At 39.1% G+C, this 18,686-nt stretch overlaps 2 protein-coding genes and 1 non-coding gene across 3 annotated transcripts; 1 reads left to right on the top strand and 2 right to left on the bottom strand.

Moving 5' to 3' along the window:
- Window positions 1-4,518: 4,518 nt before the first annotated feature.
- LOC121182221 (secretory carrier-associated membrane protein 5-like) lies at window positions 4,519-9,675 on the bottom strand. The gene is made up of 6 exons (XM_041038619.1): window positions 9,655-9,675; window positions 9,112-9,373; window positions 7,329-7,485; window positions 6,023-6,124; window positions 5,132-5,249; window positions 4,519-4,698 (listed from the first exon to the last, which is right to left on the bottom strand). Exons 1-6 carry the CDS (start codon window positions 9,673-9,675, stop codon window positions 4,519-4,521), a joined length of 840 nt encoding a protein of 279 aa, XP_040894553.1.
- trnal-cag lies at window positions 7,162-7,234 on the bottom strand. Its single transcript has one exon. It is a non-coding gene; the product is annotated as a tRNA-Leu (tRNA).
- A 6,395-nt stretch (window positions 9,676-16,070) lies between the features above and the next one.
- Window positions 16,071-17,685, top strand: LOC121182230. The gene is made up of 4 exons (XM_041038630.1): window positions 16,071-16,207; window positions 16,296-16,951; window positions 17,179-17,347; window positions 17,477-17,685. The coding sequence occupies exons 1-4, from the start codon at window positions 16,071-16,073 to the stop codon at window positions 17,607-17,609; spliced, it is 1,095 nt and encodes a 364-aa protein (XP_040894564.1). The 3' UTR covers window positions 17,610-17,685.
- The last annotated feature ends 1,001 nt before the right edge of the window (window positions 17,686-18,686 follow it).

Raw genomic sequence — 18,686 nt, forward strand, 5'->3', positions numbered from 1 at the left:
ATTACCACATTCCAACTCTCCAGCTTCCTTTGCTGTTTACTTACACATGAGAGATAAAAGTCTGATTCCTGTTTCAAGTCACAGCAAACTTTTGATGATCTCAGTGAAATTCTTTGATTTAGTTGCAGTTACTGCTATGTTACTAATGGCCTCTTGCAGTGTGATCAGTCACTGCGCAGAGGCAGGGGTTTCTGTGGGGTCACTAACTACAAGGGCCATAATTAACAGTAACTACACAGATGCAAATGGGCAATTTTGAAAACAATTATGAACATAATTATTTTTTTCTTCCTTTTTACTTTTTATTGCGTTTTAAGCCAGCTTTCTTGATCATTAACCGCCCAATTTGCAAAACCTCAGGCTGCAGATGCACATTCACAGAGTTAAATGACTCACTTCCACACATTGATTCCGGTCTGTTTCTTTAGGTCATTGGGTAAACTCAGTCTACACATTTGTTTTGGATTCTTGCCACATGCTCACTGTTTTAGTCAACTGGTTACGCTAGACTTTGAAAAAAAGGAAGGTCTCAACAGGTAGATTACAGTAAATGCCAAACTGGCTAATGAGATATATTTTCAACCCTGCGTGAATTACCATGTTAAGGAGAGAGCACTTCCTTCCTAGCCTTCTTCCTCATGTCAGCTCTGTTACACTTTACCCACAGGATGTCTGAGAGGGTCTTTGACCTCAGTGAACATTTTTATAGGAGACATGTTGGGTGTTGGGACCCCAGCTCCACGTGCACATGTGTGTCTGAGTGTGATACACAAGCGTAAATGCACGTCTGTGTGAGTGCATGACTCCACATCTGTACACCTTTGTCCAGATGGTAATTTGTGTGTGTTTTAACAGCATTAAAGGGCACTCAAGCTCCATCTCTCCTGAGAAATAAAACAAAAAGGCCCTCTGTGCTCGGTCAACTTTAGGTCATACCGTGCCCTTTTTGTGGACCTCACCTCCTCCTTCCTTCCTCCAAATCTCCCTGTTCTCTGCTGACTGATCATGAGGTAGAGTTGCATATCAGAAAACAGTAAATGTAGTCATCAGTACCTTGATTACCTCAGTCTTGATTTCCATTCACTTCACGGTTTCCCACAAGAAATACACTGCCTTGGCTACTCTGGTCCTGCATCCATCTTATTTCAATTACAGTGCATCTTTCTTCACATTTGTGATATTGTTGTGATATTGGGACATTAATTCACACTCAAATCAACTACAGAGTCTTACATAGATGAATTAAAGCTGCTATAATACATAAACCGAGTGGATGAAATAACTAGTGTAAGTTAATTGGTTCACTTGACAGAAAATTATCACTGGACTACGTAGCATTTTGGTTTTTTTCAGTTCATCGGTTTGGTTTTGAGGCCTGTAACTTAATTGTTTTTATTCACTCACCAGAGGTGGCATTTATTTTTAGTGAAAAAGCTCTTAGACTCCACTGTAAGTTACCAGAATAGCACCAAACAGTAGACAGACAAAGTTAGCAACTAGCTGGTGAGCATTTAGCAGCAGATATTTCCCTCAGGAGTTGGTTGATTCCAAAAACAGAGCAAGGTGGATGAAAACACAGCCTGTAGTATGTAAAAGACTCATAACAGCTATTGGGTAATGACAAGAAAAGTATTGCAATATGTTTTGTTATGCATACACACACATATATGTATGGATACATACATGTAGTGTACCTTGGCTCATATGGGAATCCCACACTGTGACAACCCATAGCTCCATGTAAGCCCATCCTAAGACACGGGTGGCATCAAGGTTAGATCTGCCTTTTTTTGTTCAAGCCAGAATGAAATGACTTGAGACTCACAGTTGGATGTTTTTCCACCCATATTCTTTTTTACAAGTGGTCAAAATATAATTCTGAAAGGAAAAAGCCTTTGTAGAGTCTTGACTTGTTACGAATTAATGAATCTATTCTGTAGCTGACAACCACTCCTGTTTACCTGAAGGAGCAAGTTTTTGCTGTCACAGCTTGTCACAAGAGATTTTCATGTGTATGGCAATTACGGTGTTTGTTGGTGGGTCCTCTGGGTATCTATATCTCTGTATAATTTAACCCCCATCCCCCCCAACACACACACACACACACACACTGAGTAATTCCCACAATGCAGGCAGAGGCAGACAGAAGGGAAGAGGGCAGCCACAGATAAATCCATTTAAAAGTGCATTTTGAATCTAATTTGTGACGGTCACCTGCTCACGGGATGTCAGGAGAGAAAATGCATTTGCTGCGTGTACGTTTAAAAGATAATATCTATAATTTTTGGTCAAAAATCACCCTATCTCAGATTTCTTGTGCTCTTGTACAGACTTCATAAATAGACAAATGGGAAGAAAACAAAGATCAAATAGTGCCCCTGGTGGAAGGACAGTGTGACTGGTAGACAGCTACAGAGAGCCAATGCTGCCACCTGAAGGGGAAGAACGCACCTCCTTTTTTTAATTTCACATTTTAACAGTGTTTAAATGTAGCTGCAGAACCATTTGCTGTGTGTAATGTATTGGAAACAATTTAAAATCACATTTTAATGATTGAGTACAATGTCTTGATTAAATGGGGCAAATATAACAAAACACTCAAATACGAAACAAATATGCTCCATACAAAGCAACCTCCTCGACTAACTGGATAACAATAATAATGACACAACAAACTATTTGCAATCGGAGGATATTAAACTTAGCAGCTCATCTTATGACTTTATTCGCGCAAGGTTGTTTAATGCACTTAGGTCTTCATCTTATGAAGGAGAAAGTAAAGTATGACGCAGAGATTATAACTGTCAAGTAAAACATACTGTGTGTAAAGTATCATCACACTGTACAATATCCCTAGTGGAAACACAATTTGTTAGAGGACACACAGAACTAAGTGAAAGGAAATGTGGCATGTATTTGTTTATCATGACACCCTGCACTAAAATCCTCTGCGGGTTAATGATTATGTTTTAGGAAACTAGATTATTTCTCACTGAATATGGGATCAGACGTTAAATGTGAATCGGTGCTGAACCAAAAGGTCAGACAGAAGCTTGATGGCTGCATTTCAAAAGGCTCCCATTCTGCTGGGAGCGCTGAGTGAGCCATTCACTACCAGCTGTCCTTGAGGTGCCTTTGAGCAAGGCTTCTCCAGTGGAGCTGCTTAGCACAGTGCTCTAACCAGCCTCTCCAAATGACCATGTATGTAACTGTGTGAATGTGATGCAGATCACTGCTAAAATAGAGCACACACATCCCAAAAGATGTGATTTAGTGATTACCTTGTTTTCCAAAGCTCTTTACTTGGTGTGATGGGCAGTAAGACAGAGGAACAGGTGACATAAAGAGAGAAACTGGAAATAGAAGGAGCTACCATAAATGCAGACTATGAACTGTGAAGGATGAATGAAGGTAATCTGTACGAGTACATGTTGGAGCTTTTTATTTCATACTAAAACCATCAGCGCCTCTCTGTGGTCAAACAGCTGTACAGCAGCAGCAGAAAAGTTGTTTTTGAAACACTGCATTTGACAACAGTTTATAAAGGAGCTCAAGCTAAACTGACAAACAACTGTCACATTTCACAAATATACTGGTTACAGCTTACTATTTATTTATACTGTTTGTCTTTTCTTTAGTTTTCCAAATTTGTGTGGAACTAATTGAGGCTGAGTTCATTTTTCTGTGATGTAAATCTGATGTTTTCAGTGTAAGGTACTGTGTGTCAACAGGAAGCTTCAGGTACATCAACAAGGCAGCTTCATGTGAGATTACATTTTCTGTTTAAATCCAACTGAAGACTTGCAATAACTAATATTTGGTATTGTAACAGAGAGACTTCAGGTTTTTTTCATTTCACAGTGCAATCATTGATAAACTGCATAGAAACATAATGAAATTGTGCTGAGGTCACAGTCGGTAGAATAATTTAAAATAAACTTAGAAAATTGAAATTAATCTTTGGTTTACCTTTGAGTTTGAAATTAAACAAGACCTAAAATATTACATCCGAAGTAATTTATCATTTTATCTGTGCATATGTAAGTGAACTCCAGATAACTGAATTTTCATCACAGCAAAGGTTGTTGTACAACGTTTCTGTATTTTTGAAAAAAAAAAAAACTTTCTTTTTTAAAAACTTCTAAGACAGGTTAACACAAAGTACACAGCTCTCATAACGGAGCTACTAAATTAGACTCATTCAAGACTAATTACATTTCAACTTCTCAAACAAAAAGAAAGAAATGATACAAAACACTACACACAGATTAAATTAGCATGCCCTTTAACACAGGAAGGTGAAAACCAGCGTCCCACTGGGATATTTGTTTGCCAAATGATTAAACTGTTTGAACTTGTTAAAATATGCCAGTGTTATTTTCCTCTGAAACATGTCTGAACTTATTAATCAACCATATTGTGTGAAATGTAAGATCTTCCTAATCCTTCATCTCCCTGTCATTCACACTTTGGCATAACTCTCATGTCATTTCTTTGACACCTCTTGTCTTGAAGAGGTTACATCTGGTTTTCATTATACTGTGGGCTGGAGTACTGACTCTGCATGGCTCCGGCAGCTGCCCCCATGGCTGCTTCCTGGGCCGCTGCCTGGACATGAGGATTCTTCCAGGCTCCTGTGGCCCATTCCTCCTGAGCTTTGGACATGCTGGCCCCACTGCCACGGTAGAAATTATGGATCTGCAGCAAGGTGGGGTCACAAGTCATTATCGATAACTCATCACAGATGGAAGGCAAGTGGTTTTAATTACTTTATTTACTTTAATTACTATTTAGTTAATAGAATCACATTAAAGTTTTAGAGTTATTCTATATTTCCCATGTTGGTCTTTGTAATTGGACCTATTTGAACAGTATTGTGTTTGGTTTGAATCATGAAACCAGGACATTTTCAGTAGTACACTTCAACCAATCTCAAATCCTGGACTGATAACGACCCACCACATTAGTATCTACCACACCAAAATACATAAACATATGTAACATCTAACAGAAGACAGAAGAGAGGCTACAGGAAATTATATTACATTGATACAAATGATAAAAATATGGAAATATTTTTGATGAAAATTAGTAGGAGCTGTTGAATAAGGTGCAATAGTTAAATTCTTACCCTGGTGAGGGCAATGAAGGACAGGGAGGCCACAGCAGTGAACATGACAGTAGGGACCAGCATGATCAGTGCAATCAAAATATTATAGCTGAAGAAGGAGATAGTGGCCAGCCAACCACTGAAAAAGACAGAAATGACCATTAACCAAATTTCATCAAACTGATTAATTTTAGACTATGAGCACAACGTGAATCATTATCATCTGTTATTGGATTGTCATCATGATACTACCGCTGAACATCTGAACGTTAAATGCCAATAATTTTGTGCACTTTAAGTGCTGCGATATAAAGTTTAAAAGTTTTATAGCTCATACATGGAGATCTCCGACTGCACATGGTGACATTTATAAACTTTATGGAGGCTGTCATAATATTAATTTCTGATCATCTGCCTGAGTCAGGTGACATTTTGAGGATCTTTTTAATGGCCCCCTCAAAATCTAATAACAGGACTATCATAAATATTATATGAGGGCAATTTCTGATGGTCTATCACTGTCATGTTAATGAAAGCAGCGAACAAGGTCTTTCTAAAAAAAAAAAAAAAAAAGACAACAGTCTACCTGACTGGACTTATTGCTTGAGCTCAAATATTTTCATTCAAAAAAGATTCTGTAGTCTTACTAAAACAACTTCTGATTTTTTATGTTAGCTTTTGTTGCACATCAGTAAATTTATCTCTTATAAATGCTAGTAGAAATATGTAGGATTTTTAACAATGACTGAGGTACTTGAGTTGCACTCGACTGGCATTGATTTACTGATTTACTGTTGCTTTGGAACATTTTTTCAATATAAATGCAGTGAGATCACTAGATACAGAGTTATTGATAGTTATTGAAAAGGACCAAGAAATGTTTTCTGTGCATTTTCAATCTCTGACTCTTACCATACTCCCCATCCAGGGATGCCTATGCTTTGGATGATGCTGATGCCAACTTGGGCCATGAACACAAAAAAGAACAGCATGAAGTTGAAGGAGCTGTCACTCCTGAGAAAAGAAAAGCAAACAATATTCATACTTTCAAACTATAATTTGCCACTAGTTCACATATAGTGTTGTGTTTTCATCTTATGCTTTGTGTCATTCTGTTCATGCTGTCTGAGAAAGTACACAGCAGTGACCAGACTATGCTAGCATCTTCCCCGGTGCTGTCATAACAGTGTGGCAGCAGGTGTCTTCCTGTACAACTGCGTGCCACTCCTACTAACCCTTCTGTGGGTTCTGTTTCCTCTCTCCTCCATGGAGGTAGTATGTGTCTACCAGCTGGTACTCAGATCTTGCATTGCATTTTATATCAGGGCATCATCCACTGTATGAGGCAACATGCTGGCTTCCCCTGATCCTGAAAACTGTTCAGTGAACATGAAATGTGCCTCAGCCTAGGAGTTAAAGGAATGATTTAATAAGAAGATATTTGTTTTGGTTGCCAGTGGTCACATGCTAGTGCTGTATAATGTGTCAACAGTCTAGGTGCTCTGTTGTCTCCAGATAGTAATGGTTGGAAAATTTAAAGTATCTTTGCTGGATGCAAAATGAGTTCAAAGCCCCAGTCCACAATTATTTTATAGTGTACATTATATATATATACTATATAGTAGCTTTGGACTGCAAATAGCACCACTGTACAGTGCACAAAAATGACTCAGACACATCTTGGAAACTCAATTGTGAAGTATGGAGAGAAATCGTCACATAAGTGGTTCCCTATGTGGCATTAGAAAGAAGTGTCTTGTGATCTGCAGTAGTCCTCTGATCTGCCAAATTGGACTCAAACTTGCTCATATTTTTAGTGTGTGATTACAGAAAGATGGAAGGCCAAGCCCAAAAAACCCATCAAAGGGCTACATCAATAGTCATAAAGTTACTATTACAATACACAGCCCTAAGCCAGAAAAACATCTTATACTTCACGTTACCATCTGCCTCTTATCTGGGTCGGGGCCCAGGTCGCAGGGCCACTCAGTCACAATGCACTGAAGTCCTATGGCACCTCCCATGGGTGGTGGGCCCATAGGAGGTGGCGCCACCCGGAGTGGGGCTCAAACCCACGACCCTGAGAGACTGAGTCTCATGCTCTACCAACTGAGCTAACCGGGCAGCCTACTTATACTTTACAGCTGTAGACTGTCCCAGCAAAATGCAGATACACAAAACACAACTTTAGAACTTCAGTATTTTATATTTGACTCACTTGAAGGCCTTGTAGATGGGCCTAAACCAACAGACGTACGAGCAGGGAGTGAACATGAGGAGCCAGATGATAGCCAGTCCAAAGTTGGTCACTCCACCTCCACCAAACATCCAAGCAAAGCAGCCAATTAGATTCACCGCAAGTGTGGCACTATTCACTGTAAGACCACAAGAGAGATATTTTAGGCACTGATGCAAAAAATCTATTTAGTACACACACATACACATGCAGAGAAGTGTTAAAGTGTTAAAAAGAAAAACAGAGGATATGAAGACAGCCAGCATTAGCATAATGTGAAATATGTAATTATGACACTTAACTCACAAGACAGCTTGTGTTCCATGAATAGCCGTTTTGTGTGTGTCCTTTTCTATTAATTCTGAGTAATGTAATGAATCTACAGTCCTCCCCATTCAAGTTGCACTTGGTTCTAATTGGAGCTATGTGCTTTGGTTCCATATTTCTTCTCTAAACCAGCAAAGAAGGACAATCAATTTCAAATTTTTGGTCTATAGAGAAAACATAGAGTGCCTCAGAGGCAAATTATGACGCTAAACACAGCTGCAACATGACAGATATTAAGTAAACACTTTAGTTCCCCAAACACAGAGCAGAGAAAAAACATGCTCTTAGCTTCAAATGATTTTAACAAATGGAATCAGAAAGAGATGCTCAAAAAAGAAATGTAAGAACAACACAAAATGTACAAACTGAATAACAGTGTGAAGTGCGAAAAGCAATGCGCATGCAAAACCTGCACATTGTAACATATTGCAAATGGCAAATCCGAATACAAGCATCTGCTACATAGAGAAAGGGAACAACAGCACATCCAGAGGCAGACTGGGGCTTTGAATACCTGCTCATGTTTATCGATTACAAAAAAAGAGGACGCCTGCAGAAAGAAGAGGTAATGAGTTCAGTGTGAGAAATTTGTATTTCTTGATGTGTATAAACGATTATTTCAAATGGAAAACAACTCTGGCTTTGTGGACTGTGCCCTGCAAACAAATCACATCATCTGTGGTTTACAGCAGGTATATGGTAGTGCAGACACACTTTCTGGACTTGCCTCATTTGACCAAAATCAGTTGCAACCTTGCATCTCATCCCACCTTTGTTTTCATTATTTGCCTGATATTCCTTTACCATTATTTAGCTTGTTGTTCTATACTTAATTGCTAAGTTGGTGTCACAGCACCTACATCACTGTGGCAGCAGCTTTGGGCTTTTAGTTGCCACTCTCCCTGCCCTTGCCTCCCTTACATGCCTTCATGGACGGGCAGGGAGCTTCCAGAGCAAAGCAATATCACAAACATCATTGTACTTCTTGTTTATGGTGTAATAAACTTTGATGAAAGTGCTTCTGGCAAAAATTGTTCAACACAATTTCAAAGTTAACTGCTCTGCTCAAACCAAGGCCATCTGGTCAGCACTATGACTCATTAGCAAATAAACCAGTCAGGATATCACAGCCACGGCCAATAAAAATAAAAATCTTTTTGGACCAAAAGGATCCTTGTAAACCATTGCCCTTCTGTTACATGGTTCTTATCATGAGCTAACCACGGAGGAGAAGACAGTTTATGGGACCTCCAGGAGAACTCAAATTATTTCAGTTTCCTTTAAAGACTTCTGGTGTTCTACGGCAGATTCATGAAACCCCTGCAGAAAAAAAGTCTGTTTCAAATTTCATAGCTGAAATTTAAGCCCCAGAGTTTACATAGTTGTGGGATGTAAAGACAGTGTAACATAATAGGTTCAATATCCTAAAGCCACTCACACATCCACAGGTGGTACATTTTCTTGCACATGCTGCGATGCTGTTCAGGGATCTCATCAAAGTCCTGGTAGAAACATGGCTTGAGTGGAATGAATCCAGGCAGTGGGGGGAAGTTGGGCTCTGCAACAAATAAGTTCATATTAGTTACGTTTGACAGGTTGCATATGGCAATCTTTTTCATGACTATGTAATAACTGACCTGCCATGTGGATACTGTGTCAAGTTTGCCTCTTATATTCACTCCTCCCTCAGTCTCTTGAGCCTGTCAAATGAGGAGAAGCTGCAGGTTGGTGACTTATTTCTTTATCTCCTGTATATGTGGTAATTTGCAGTTTACTTTCATAAGTGTGGGAGCACATCTCACTACACTACTGCCAAACCACATGCACAATACTTTATGGAGGGGCGTTTAACAGACGGTGCTATAAGCTAAGCTAAGACATTCTGCTGGGGGATTTAATATGTGAGCCCTCCAGGCACGTCTCAATGCTGGTGATAAGATTTTAACGACCAGTGGAAACGCCGAGATAAATGCTCACACACCTCCGGGGACCGGGAACACATGCCGGTTGCAATCACATGCAAAGTGCGTTTAATGGATGAAATGAGCCAGCACTATTCGCTACATGTGCGAAGACAGTTTGACAGAGAGCTGGCCACCATAGCCAGGAATTACAGATTCCGAGGGAAACCTAATCTGCTTACCTCCTCCAGAGAGCAGCCGCTTCTCTCTTTCTTTCTCTCTTTTTTTTTTTTTTTTTTTTTTTTTTATTAACAGTAAACGGTCTCCAGTGAAGGCTTCAGCTGCGCGTTGAATAGCCTGTGACTGCCAATCGGCCGATATCTACACGCAAACTGTTAGACTATTATAATATTTTCTACTGAAAGGTACGACTGCAGCAACAAATCCTGACTGTCCCGACTCTCGACCAATCACCGTTCTCACGTCTGCTGTCACTTTGATTCAGACCAATAGGCGGATTACTCTAATCCTTGACGTTGTATTGACCCAATCATTGTTTAGCTCCCTGTCCATGGTGCTGAAACAGACTCAGCCGACAGAGGTGAACCCAATACAGTGTGTCCAGAGCTCAAGGTAAACATTGACAACATTTGCAATACATTTCTGTTGTCTGCGTTGTTTCATAGTTTAATGTTTCCCCTAATGGTGTAACTCGTAATAGACAGATTTGTTCATGGTACATAAAATGAGATCTCTCATGCGAAACAGCAGAAATGTTATGACTGTGTGGTGGTGGGGGTAACTAAATATATTTACTCAAGTACTTCTCCTAAGTACAATTTTGAGATCCTTGTATTTTACTTTCCATTTTACACTACACTTCTACTCCACAAAATATTGTACTCCTTACTCCACAACTTTTTGATTGAATGATTACTTTTACTATACTTAAAGTGCATTTTGTTGCCTGTGCTTTTGGACTCTCACTGCATTAAATATTTTATTGCAGAACCTTTGCGTGTCTACTCTTGCAAACCTGAATACCCTTTCCACCACTGGGACTATAACCCCTGAGAGTAGAGCCTATGAATAGAGCCCAGGATTGATTTTCTTTATACTGTGCAAATTCAGCTGTAACTCACTCCACATAATACTGAACTATCTGTCAAGTCACTGCCCATACCAACGGTCCAAACTTGATTATGAGACCTGAGTTTGCTGGTGACCTAAATACTGTGGACTCTGGCTCGCCTGCTGGGGTTGCTGTTTCACTGCTGTGAGGGACTCTGGAGGGAAAGTGTAACCAACTGAACAATCTCTTGGCATTCTTTTTTGTCACACCTACATTTGGCTTTCACTTTCATCACATAGTGGACTGGCATCAACAACAGATGACCAAAATAGGAAGAATAATAAGAAAAGTGAGAATAATAAAACTTTATCTATGTAGCAAATAATATACTAGAATATGCAAGAATTAATATAGGAGCCAAAGTACAAATGGAAAATACTGTTATTGTTATTTTGCCCAACGAGACATTGTTTATTGTTATTATAAACACTCACAGGGAATAAGTTGAAATTTCTCTTTCTGACACTGAATCATTAAATCATTAGTGTCAAGACACACCATTTTTCAATAACATATTTTCTATTTGCATCACATCTTCAGTTATTGAACACCTCATGTTATACTGTACTGAGCTTTTATATCACCTGTTTACTGGTTTATTACACTTATCTTGTGATTTGATTCATTTTTAAGACTTTAATAACCACATCTTTGTAATTATTTTTCTTTCTGAAACCAAAGGACTTTCCTCTGGTGATCATTTACATTATAATTGCAAATTGCCTCCAACATAACAGACATGATGCACTGTGATCACCTCAAGAGGGTCACTGAATGTCAGTCAACGATTAGAGACCATTTCAGTTTTCTCTGGGCTTTCCTCCTAATGTAACCCAAACTGCCCACTTAAGTGTCACTAGGGAGCGATACATTAGGATACTTGGGTTACATTTTCTGTTAACATTACACTGTTCATTTAGTCTATGGGGTTAGTCTATTAAAAATATCTTGTAGTATTCTTATCTGTGAAAATGAGGAAAACACACCACCAGTGTTTTAGAAGTTTCTGTTTTCAGTTGCTCATCAGAGACAATTGGGTACTTCTGTGATTTCTACAGTCAAAACAAGAGCTCATAAAGTAATTCAAATTGTAGTAGCTGGCCTGAACCACAAAATCAACTGTAACTGCAAGGTGCTCCTGCACAGATAGAATAATAAGAGCAGGAGGAGGCACTTTGGACTGTAATTGGCTCTCAACAACCTTGTTTTCTGAATAACTGCTAAAAATAGATTGGCATGACTGTAATTGTAAGACAAGGCATGTTTCACTCATCCACAGTGTTATGCTGCCACTGAGCATCTGCTCAAGGGCATCTGATTGGTAGAAACTCAGAGACAGTGTCGATATGTCAGCAAAACTGGAGTTTAATATGAGTGCAATGTTTTACAATGAGAACATTGTATTACTTTATCATCATAGTATTAATATATCAGGGTGCTGCGTTTACCAATAAGGCACTTCTTCTGTCCAGTAACACTGAAACCAACTGTCCTTACAATGATTTATTAAATTCTACTTCATCTCTGAATCACCTTTGAAAGAACTGTCATGACTCTAATGGAAACAAAGGGCCTTTAACTAAGAACTGGCAGAAATGTTCACTTGTTCAAGTGTGTGCATTCTAAGAAATTAGATTTAACTGTGACAAAATGATATTAAAGCTTATTTACTACAATAATTTACACAAAAGCAAGCGGGGGAGACAGTTGAGTCTTTCACTGGTTACGTGACTTTTTGTCAGTTTCAGTGTTTTTGTGCAGACTGTGAGTGGTCTCCAAGTATTATGTGTGTCTTCATTTCACACGTATTAGGGAATTCAGCAGTGCAAGGTAGGTGTTTAAGGAGTAGTCTAATCCTTGTCATTTTAACAAAGAACACATACACACTGATGAAGGTCTTATTATACTAATTTAATGTATGTCTTGAATATGGTAGTAGCGTGAGTGGAATTCCACTTTCCTACAAGATACTGAAAGACTCGACACTAAATCTACACACTTTAAGAAAATTGGAAGCTCTAATCCTGTATGCTAATACAGTGAAATGGTGAAAAGGACTAAAATGAAAATAGACATAAGTATTTGTGACGGTTTGATTAGATCAGGGGTCGGAAACCCACGGCTCCAGAGCCGCATGTGGCTCTTTCATCCCTCTGCTGTGGCTCCCTGTAACTTTGGAAAATAAAGTATTTAATTTAAAAGTATTTTTATTTTATTTCATTTTTTTTAAATGTAATTCTAAATTTGAAGATTATGTTGCTCTTGTAACATTAAAATAAAATGTTTTTTATTTTTTGTCGCTCAAAATATGCGTCACAACCGCCGATATGCAACACCTGGCGGCAACATTTTCAGGTTGACAGCTGACTGCACGCGCCAGTACACGCGATAAAGTGATGACGGAACACAGAAGCAGACGGCAGATGGATAATTAAAAAAAGTTTGGGGACTGCGCATTGGTTGACATTTATGCGCCAGGTTACAAATACACCAATCAGCGCACTGTATCTGACGCGCGTCTGTTAACCTCTGACTTCGGGTCACCATTTGCCTCAGCCAGAAGTTGAAGCTGTCTTTAGTTACCTCGGTAAGTACCGTAAATTAAATTTGAAGTGGGTTTATTCGGCTCATGAAGAGGGATGCATTACAGACGGCTAACGTGGACATAGCTTTAATGTCCACATAGCTTTACTTTCTAACTTGGGTACATTATACCTTAGAACAACGTTGAAACGTATAATACACGCTCAGACGTGTTTACGAGGCGAATGTAGAATCATCAATAGCTTCAGTAAACTAGTTTGTCGGCTTTTCAAACGCAGTCTGTTTGCTGAAGCCTCTGGTTAGCTAACCGCGCAGTGTATTGAACGGCTAACCGCGGTGTATTTGACTATTGAAGATGTACTCTTGTAATGTATGTGGAGAAAACGTTCAGTTTGTAAAAGCAGATGTTTTACATTGTAAACTGCATCGCAACGAACCCCGGCACATTTTTAAATGTGTTGGAACAAGTTGTAAACAGGTGTTTTCAGGTAATGCAGCTCTAAAAGCGCACTTCTATCGCCACCACAACAGCACAACCTTTAACGTGATTCAGGATGTGACCTCAACGCCATTAAAATGCACTATCTCACTGTGCGAACGCCAGTGTGAGGGAACCAAACAGCTGGTTGCTCACTTAAAGGAGCACATAAGAGAAGGGCGTCAGGTAGCTTGCCCAGTGAGAGGATGCAGAAGTGTGTTCACTGGAAAAACGTCTTTTACCTCTCACATGTCCAGAAAGCACAGACGTTGGTCAGAAAATATGATTTGTGTGTCAATCCAAGATGCACACAGTGAGAGTCCCACTACAAGTGCTACCATACAGGAACCTGCTAGTGTGTCTGATGCTGAAGACACTGTAGGGGATGGGTCCAATTTCAGCGACCTGTATCTGAGAAATATCTGTATGTTTTACATGAAACTACAGGGACAACATCTTCTTCCCGTGTCTACCATTCAAAACATTGTTGAGGAAATACAGAATATACATGAGTTGGGACAGACTTTGGCTACGCCAAGGTTTTTTCTGAACTGCTTACTGGTCTGAAAGAACTGGAGGAAAATGGGATAACAATGGGAGATGACCTTGTTGTAAAGGGAGCTCTCTACTGCATTGCTGGAGACAACCTGGGCTCTCATGCCATTGGTGGTTTCACAGAAAATTTTAGTTCTTATGAGTACTTCTGCAGATATTGCCTGATTTCTCGAACTGAATTTCAGGGTGCTGATCCCAACATCTGTGGACTAGAGCGGACGCCAGAAACATACAGATCTGCCGTTGAACAGCTGGAGACAGAGGACACCCCACAAGTACAAGGGATCAAGTTCAGGTCAGTATTTAATATTCTACAAAACTTTGATGTTTGCTCACCTGGCATGATGTCTTGGTCATGGCATCTTTGAGGGTGTGCTCTCATACGATGTTGCTCTTTACCTCAAGTACTTCATCAAAACAAAGAGATGGTTTACCTACACAATTTTGAACAGGCGAATCAAGCAGTTCAAATACAAAGCAACAGATGCTTGCTCCAAACCTTGTGAGGTCAGTTCTCAAACACTGAAACTAAGTGGACATGCTGTCCAAAATTGGAACCTCTTGAGACTGTTGGCTATGATAATTGGTAACAAAGTGCATCCCCAAGGTAATGTTTGGCAGCTAATTTTGCAGCTTAAGGATATTGTTGACCTGATTTGTGCTCAGCAAATTTCCAAGGCTCAGGTCGCCTATCTGGATGTTCTCATCCAAGAATATTTGAGACCTAAACACCATTACTTGCGGCATTATCCAGGACTGATCCTGAAATTTGGCCCACTCATCAGGCTATGGACTATGCGTTTTGAGAGCAAACATAGTTACTTCAAAAGATATACGAGACATCTGAAGAATTTCAAAAATTTGTGTTTGACTCTTTCAGAGAGGCATCAGATGTTTCATGCCTTTCTTTCTGCTGGGTCAGTGAGTCCTCCAGCCTTGCAAGTAAAAGATGGGTCACCATTTTACTCAGAGCTTTACAGTGATGAAGTTAAAGGCACAATCCTCCAGTTTGGCTTCACTGAAAGAAATACAAAAATTCCTGTTGATGTGCAGTATAATGGGATAATTTACAGGAAGGGACAATTTGTTGTCACAAGGAATGATGATTCAGTGGAGTTTGGTGAAATCATCCTCATTCTCGTGAAAGATGATTTTGCACTTCATTTTTTGATGAGAGTATATGATGGGGAATTTCTTTCACGCTACCACATGTACTCTGTAAAAAAGGACACTGGAAGATTACAGTGCAGACTTGTTAATGAACTGATTGACATGTGGCCCTTATCATATTACATAAACAGTGGATACCAGATTGTCCCATTAAAGCACAGTCTCTTGTCACACTAAATCAGAAGGCCAGATGCTAAAATGGTCACTTTTGTGTGTATTAACAGACATGGATCAATCACAGAGGATAAGCGATGCTGTAGCAACAGTGCTTCCTGATCTTCCTGATCAAGTTGTCAAGTCAGTTGAAGATACTGTGAAGGGACTTGGTGCTGTAACAACAGATGATTTACAGTACATCACAGAGGGAGACTTGCTGCCAGTATTAAAGCCCATCCAAGCCAGAAGACTGGTTGCTGCTTGGGCCCAAAGCAGTGAGTATAAAACATTGCCACCACAACACAGTCTGTCAAAATGAATGCAATAATTTTGATAATATTTTGCAGAATTTATCAACACCCTACATTTTGTTACAGAATGGGAAAACATTAAAGGTTTAATGATTACAAATCTTTTTTGTATACTTTTACAGACTCATCCACTCTAGCTCCAGCCCTAGCATGTTCCTCTCTAGTGTCTATCCTTTCCTCTCCCTCCTCGGTCACTCCCTCACCATCAACATCCACAGCTTCATCATCATCACCATCAGCAAGCTCTTATCAACTTGCGGCAAACTGGGTAGACAGTTTCCTGAAGAGTAAGTACAGAGTTTGGAAAGACAGAAAAGGCCAAGTCCGCGACTAGAACGAGAAATGGTAAGGATTGTGGTCTGTGAAATGATGAAGACTTGTAAAAATCCAACCAAAGATACAGAAACGCAAAGCAGGATCAGATGATGACACAGATGAAATATCTTGTGAACAAAGAGCAAGAGTTCAAGACACATATGGCTGTGTCAACTGGATGCCGAAACACCTGTCACTCCCTGAGACTGAGGAGAGTCAGCTGGAAAAAAAAGAAAAAATGAAGATGTTTGAACAGATGAACTATACTTCAGATGCTGTGAAAGAATTAATCAAGTCGACCTATTTCATGCAGCGCAGAGACATCAATAATGGCACAAGCATCCAGAAATTAAGCCAGCAATGGCCATTTTTGTTTGAGGAAGTTGGTATGGCAGCACACTTCCAGGAACTGACTGGCGAGAGTTTGATTGAGTCCTTCCTTGCTAATGTGGACAAAAAGGGGGCACGTCTCTTAAACTTCTTCAAACGTGCTGATGCACATAAACACAAACGAGTTCTGGATGCTCTTCTCAAGCTTCAAACTGAAAGAGGTCACTCCACTGGTTGCTCAGAAGAGGTCATACAGATGGTGCTTCTTTTACTGGCTCATTTTGATGAGAAGAAAGAGCACCTGTTCCAGTTCATTGAGAAGACCAGCCTTGCCGAGGAGGTTCAGATGGAGAATGTGCCACCAACACCATGCCTCATTGTGTGTGGTAAGTAAACTGTAACAAACCTGCAAGCTTTCTATACCGATATACTACTATACAGTTGTACTCTTGGCTTGTTGTTCACTTTGATTGATTTCATAGCTTGTAGCCCACTTTGAGACACTGGCTTATATTTTACCTGATAACACGCAGTAGATTGAATGACTGATGATTTAGGCTTCTATTGAAGTATTTGTCACTAAAATTTGTTTTTTCTTGATGTTTATTATTAGGGTCCTCCTGCTTTGCAGCTGAGACATTTATGTTGAGCATCGACAAAGAGGTTGTCAACGACCACATCACTTCCTTCACGTCTGCCATTTGCCTGATGTTTGGGAGTTACTACTGCTTCAACATACACTACCCAGTGGAACTACGGTCTACACTGGAGTTCCTCCAACGGTAAAATTTCTTTCTTTTTATAATACTAGAAAATGCAAGGCGTGTGATATACTACCTGAGGTTGATCTCTCTCTCTCTCTCTCTCTCTCTCTCTCTCTCTCTCTCTCTCTCTCTCTCTCTTTCATACAGGTGTTTCTTTTCAATAAATCCGGAGAAAGGCACCAAAGTTGAGTTGAAGGAAAAGAGAAAAGTGCACTCAGTCAATCCCAGAGTCTTCACTTTGATCTCAGACCTTGCTGACCATGAGTGGACTTTCCAGTGATGTTGAGAGATGGCATGATAAAAGGTACACAGATGTTATACGTACTGCAGATGTTGTGTTGTTAACTTGTTTTTAGAGTTTTAGAGATGTGAAGTTTTACTAGGTTGTCTGGTACAGTTGACATGTGTTCACTGCACTGATTTTTGTACTTCAAAGAAGTTGAGGTAAATTTGCTAGTTCCATTCTGGTGGACTTGTATCTTTAATGTGAAGAATTACCTTTAAAAAATTCCTTGGAGTAATTCTTTTTGATTAATGATGCAAGAGTTGAAACTTTTGTTCTTCAGGGCTGATTTTATTTATAATGTGAAAATAATACACTGATACCACTGTGGTTAGATTTGTAACAAACAGTGCACTTTAAACAGTGCACTTTAACAGTTTATAAGTAAAAAGTGTGTTCAGCTTAGTACACTGGTTTTAAAACTGGAGCAGTTTCAATGTAAACTTGTGAACATGTCTTTCTCATTCAGAGATACTATGTGATATGTTAAACTTTGATTTTGATGTTTACAACTTCATAAATATCAAATAAAGAGTTTCTGTATTTCAAAATTTTAAGGTGGATTTTTTTGTGGCTGTTTTGTTATATAGATATAGATATAGATATATCAATATAGATATTGAAATAAGCACATTTGTTAACTGTAAACTCTATGCTTGATTCAGTATTTTACCACAACAAAAAAGAGTTTGAACATTTAAAACTATTTTAACAATAATAATAACATGTTTCCATGTAAATTTTCAGGTAAAACAGTTTTTTTTAAAACTAAGAACATTTTTGTACAATAAAATACTGAATTGTATTAACTGTAAAATCAACAGTATCAATACAATTTATTACAGTAAATGGAGAAAATGTTTTACCATAATTTAACGGTGCTATTTTGGCAACAACAGCTGCCGTTATTTTACTGTAAACTTTTTTTTTTACTCTTTTTACAGTGTACTATGACGTGATTTGGCATATTTTGACGCCTTACGGCCGTATGACGTTTTTTATGACATTTTGAGGTCGAAAAAAATTTTGACTTTTTTTGGCTGATTTTGACGCCATACTATACTATGACGTTTT

This window comes from Toxotes jaculatrix, chromosome 1, assembly GCF_017976425.1.
Source record: "Toxotes jaculatrix isolate fToxJac2 chromosome 1, fToxJac2.pri, whole genome shotgun sequence".
In the NCBI taxonomy this organism is placed as follows: domain Eukaryota; kingdom Metazoa; phylum Chordata; class Actinopteri; family Toxotidae; genus Toxotes; species Toxotes jaculatrix.

Coding starts and splice junctions, on each gene's coding strand:
- LOC121182230 (XM_041038630.1), top strand. CDS start 16,071: ATGTTCCTCTCTAGTGTCTATCCTTTCCTCTCCCTCCTCGGTCACTCC. Junction 16,208..16,295: donor GGTAGACAGTTTCCTGAAGA/GTAAGTACAGAG, acceptor GAAATGATGAAG/ACTTGTAAAAATCCAACCAA. Junction 16,952..17,178: donor ACCATGCCTCATTGTGTGTG/GTAAGTAAACTG, acceptor GTTTATTATTAG/GGTCCTCCTGCTTTGCAGCT.
- LOC121182221 (XM_041038619.1), bottom strand. CDS start 9,675: ATGTGTTCCCGGTCCCCGGAG. Junction 9,374..9,654: donor TGTGTTCCCGGTCCCCGGAG/GTGTGTGAGCAT, acceptor CTCATTTGACAG/GCTCAAGAGACTGAGGGAGG. Junction 4,699..5,131: donor CCTTCATTGCCCTCACCAGG/GTAAGAATTTAA, acceptor ACCTTGCTGCAG/ATCCATAATTTCTACCGTGG.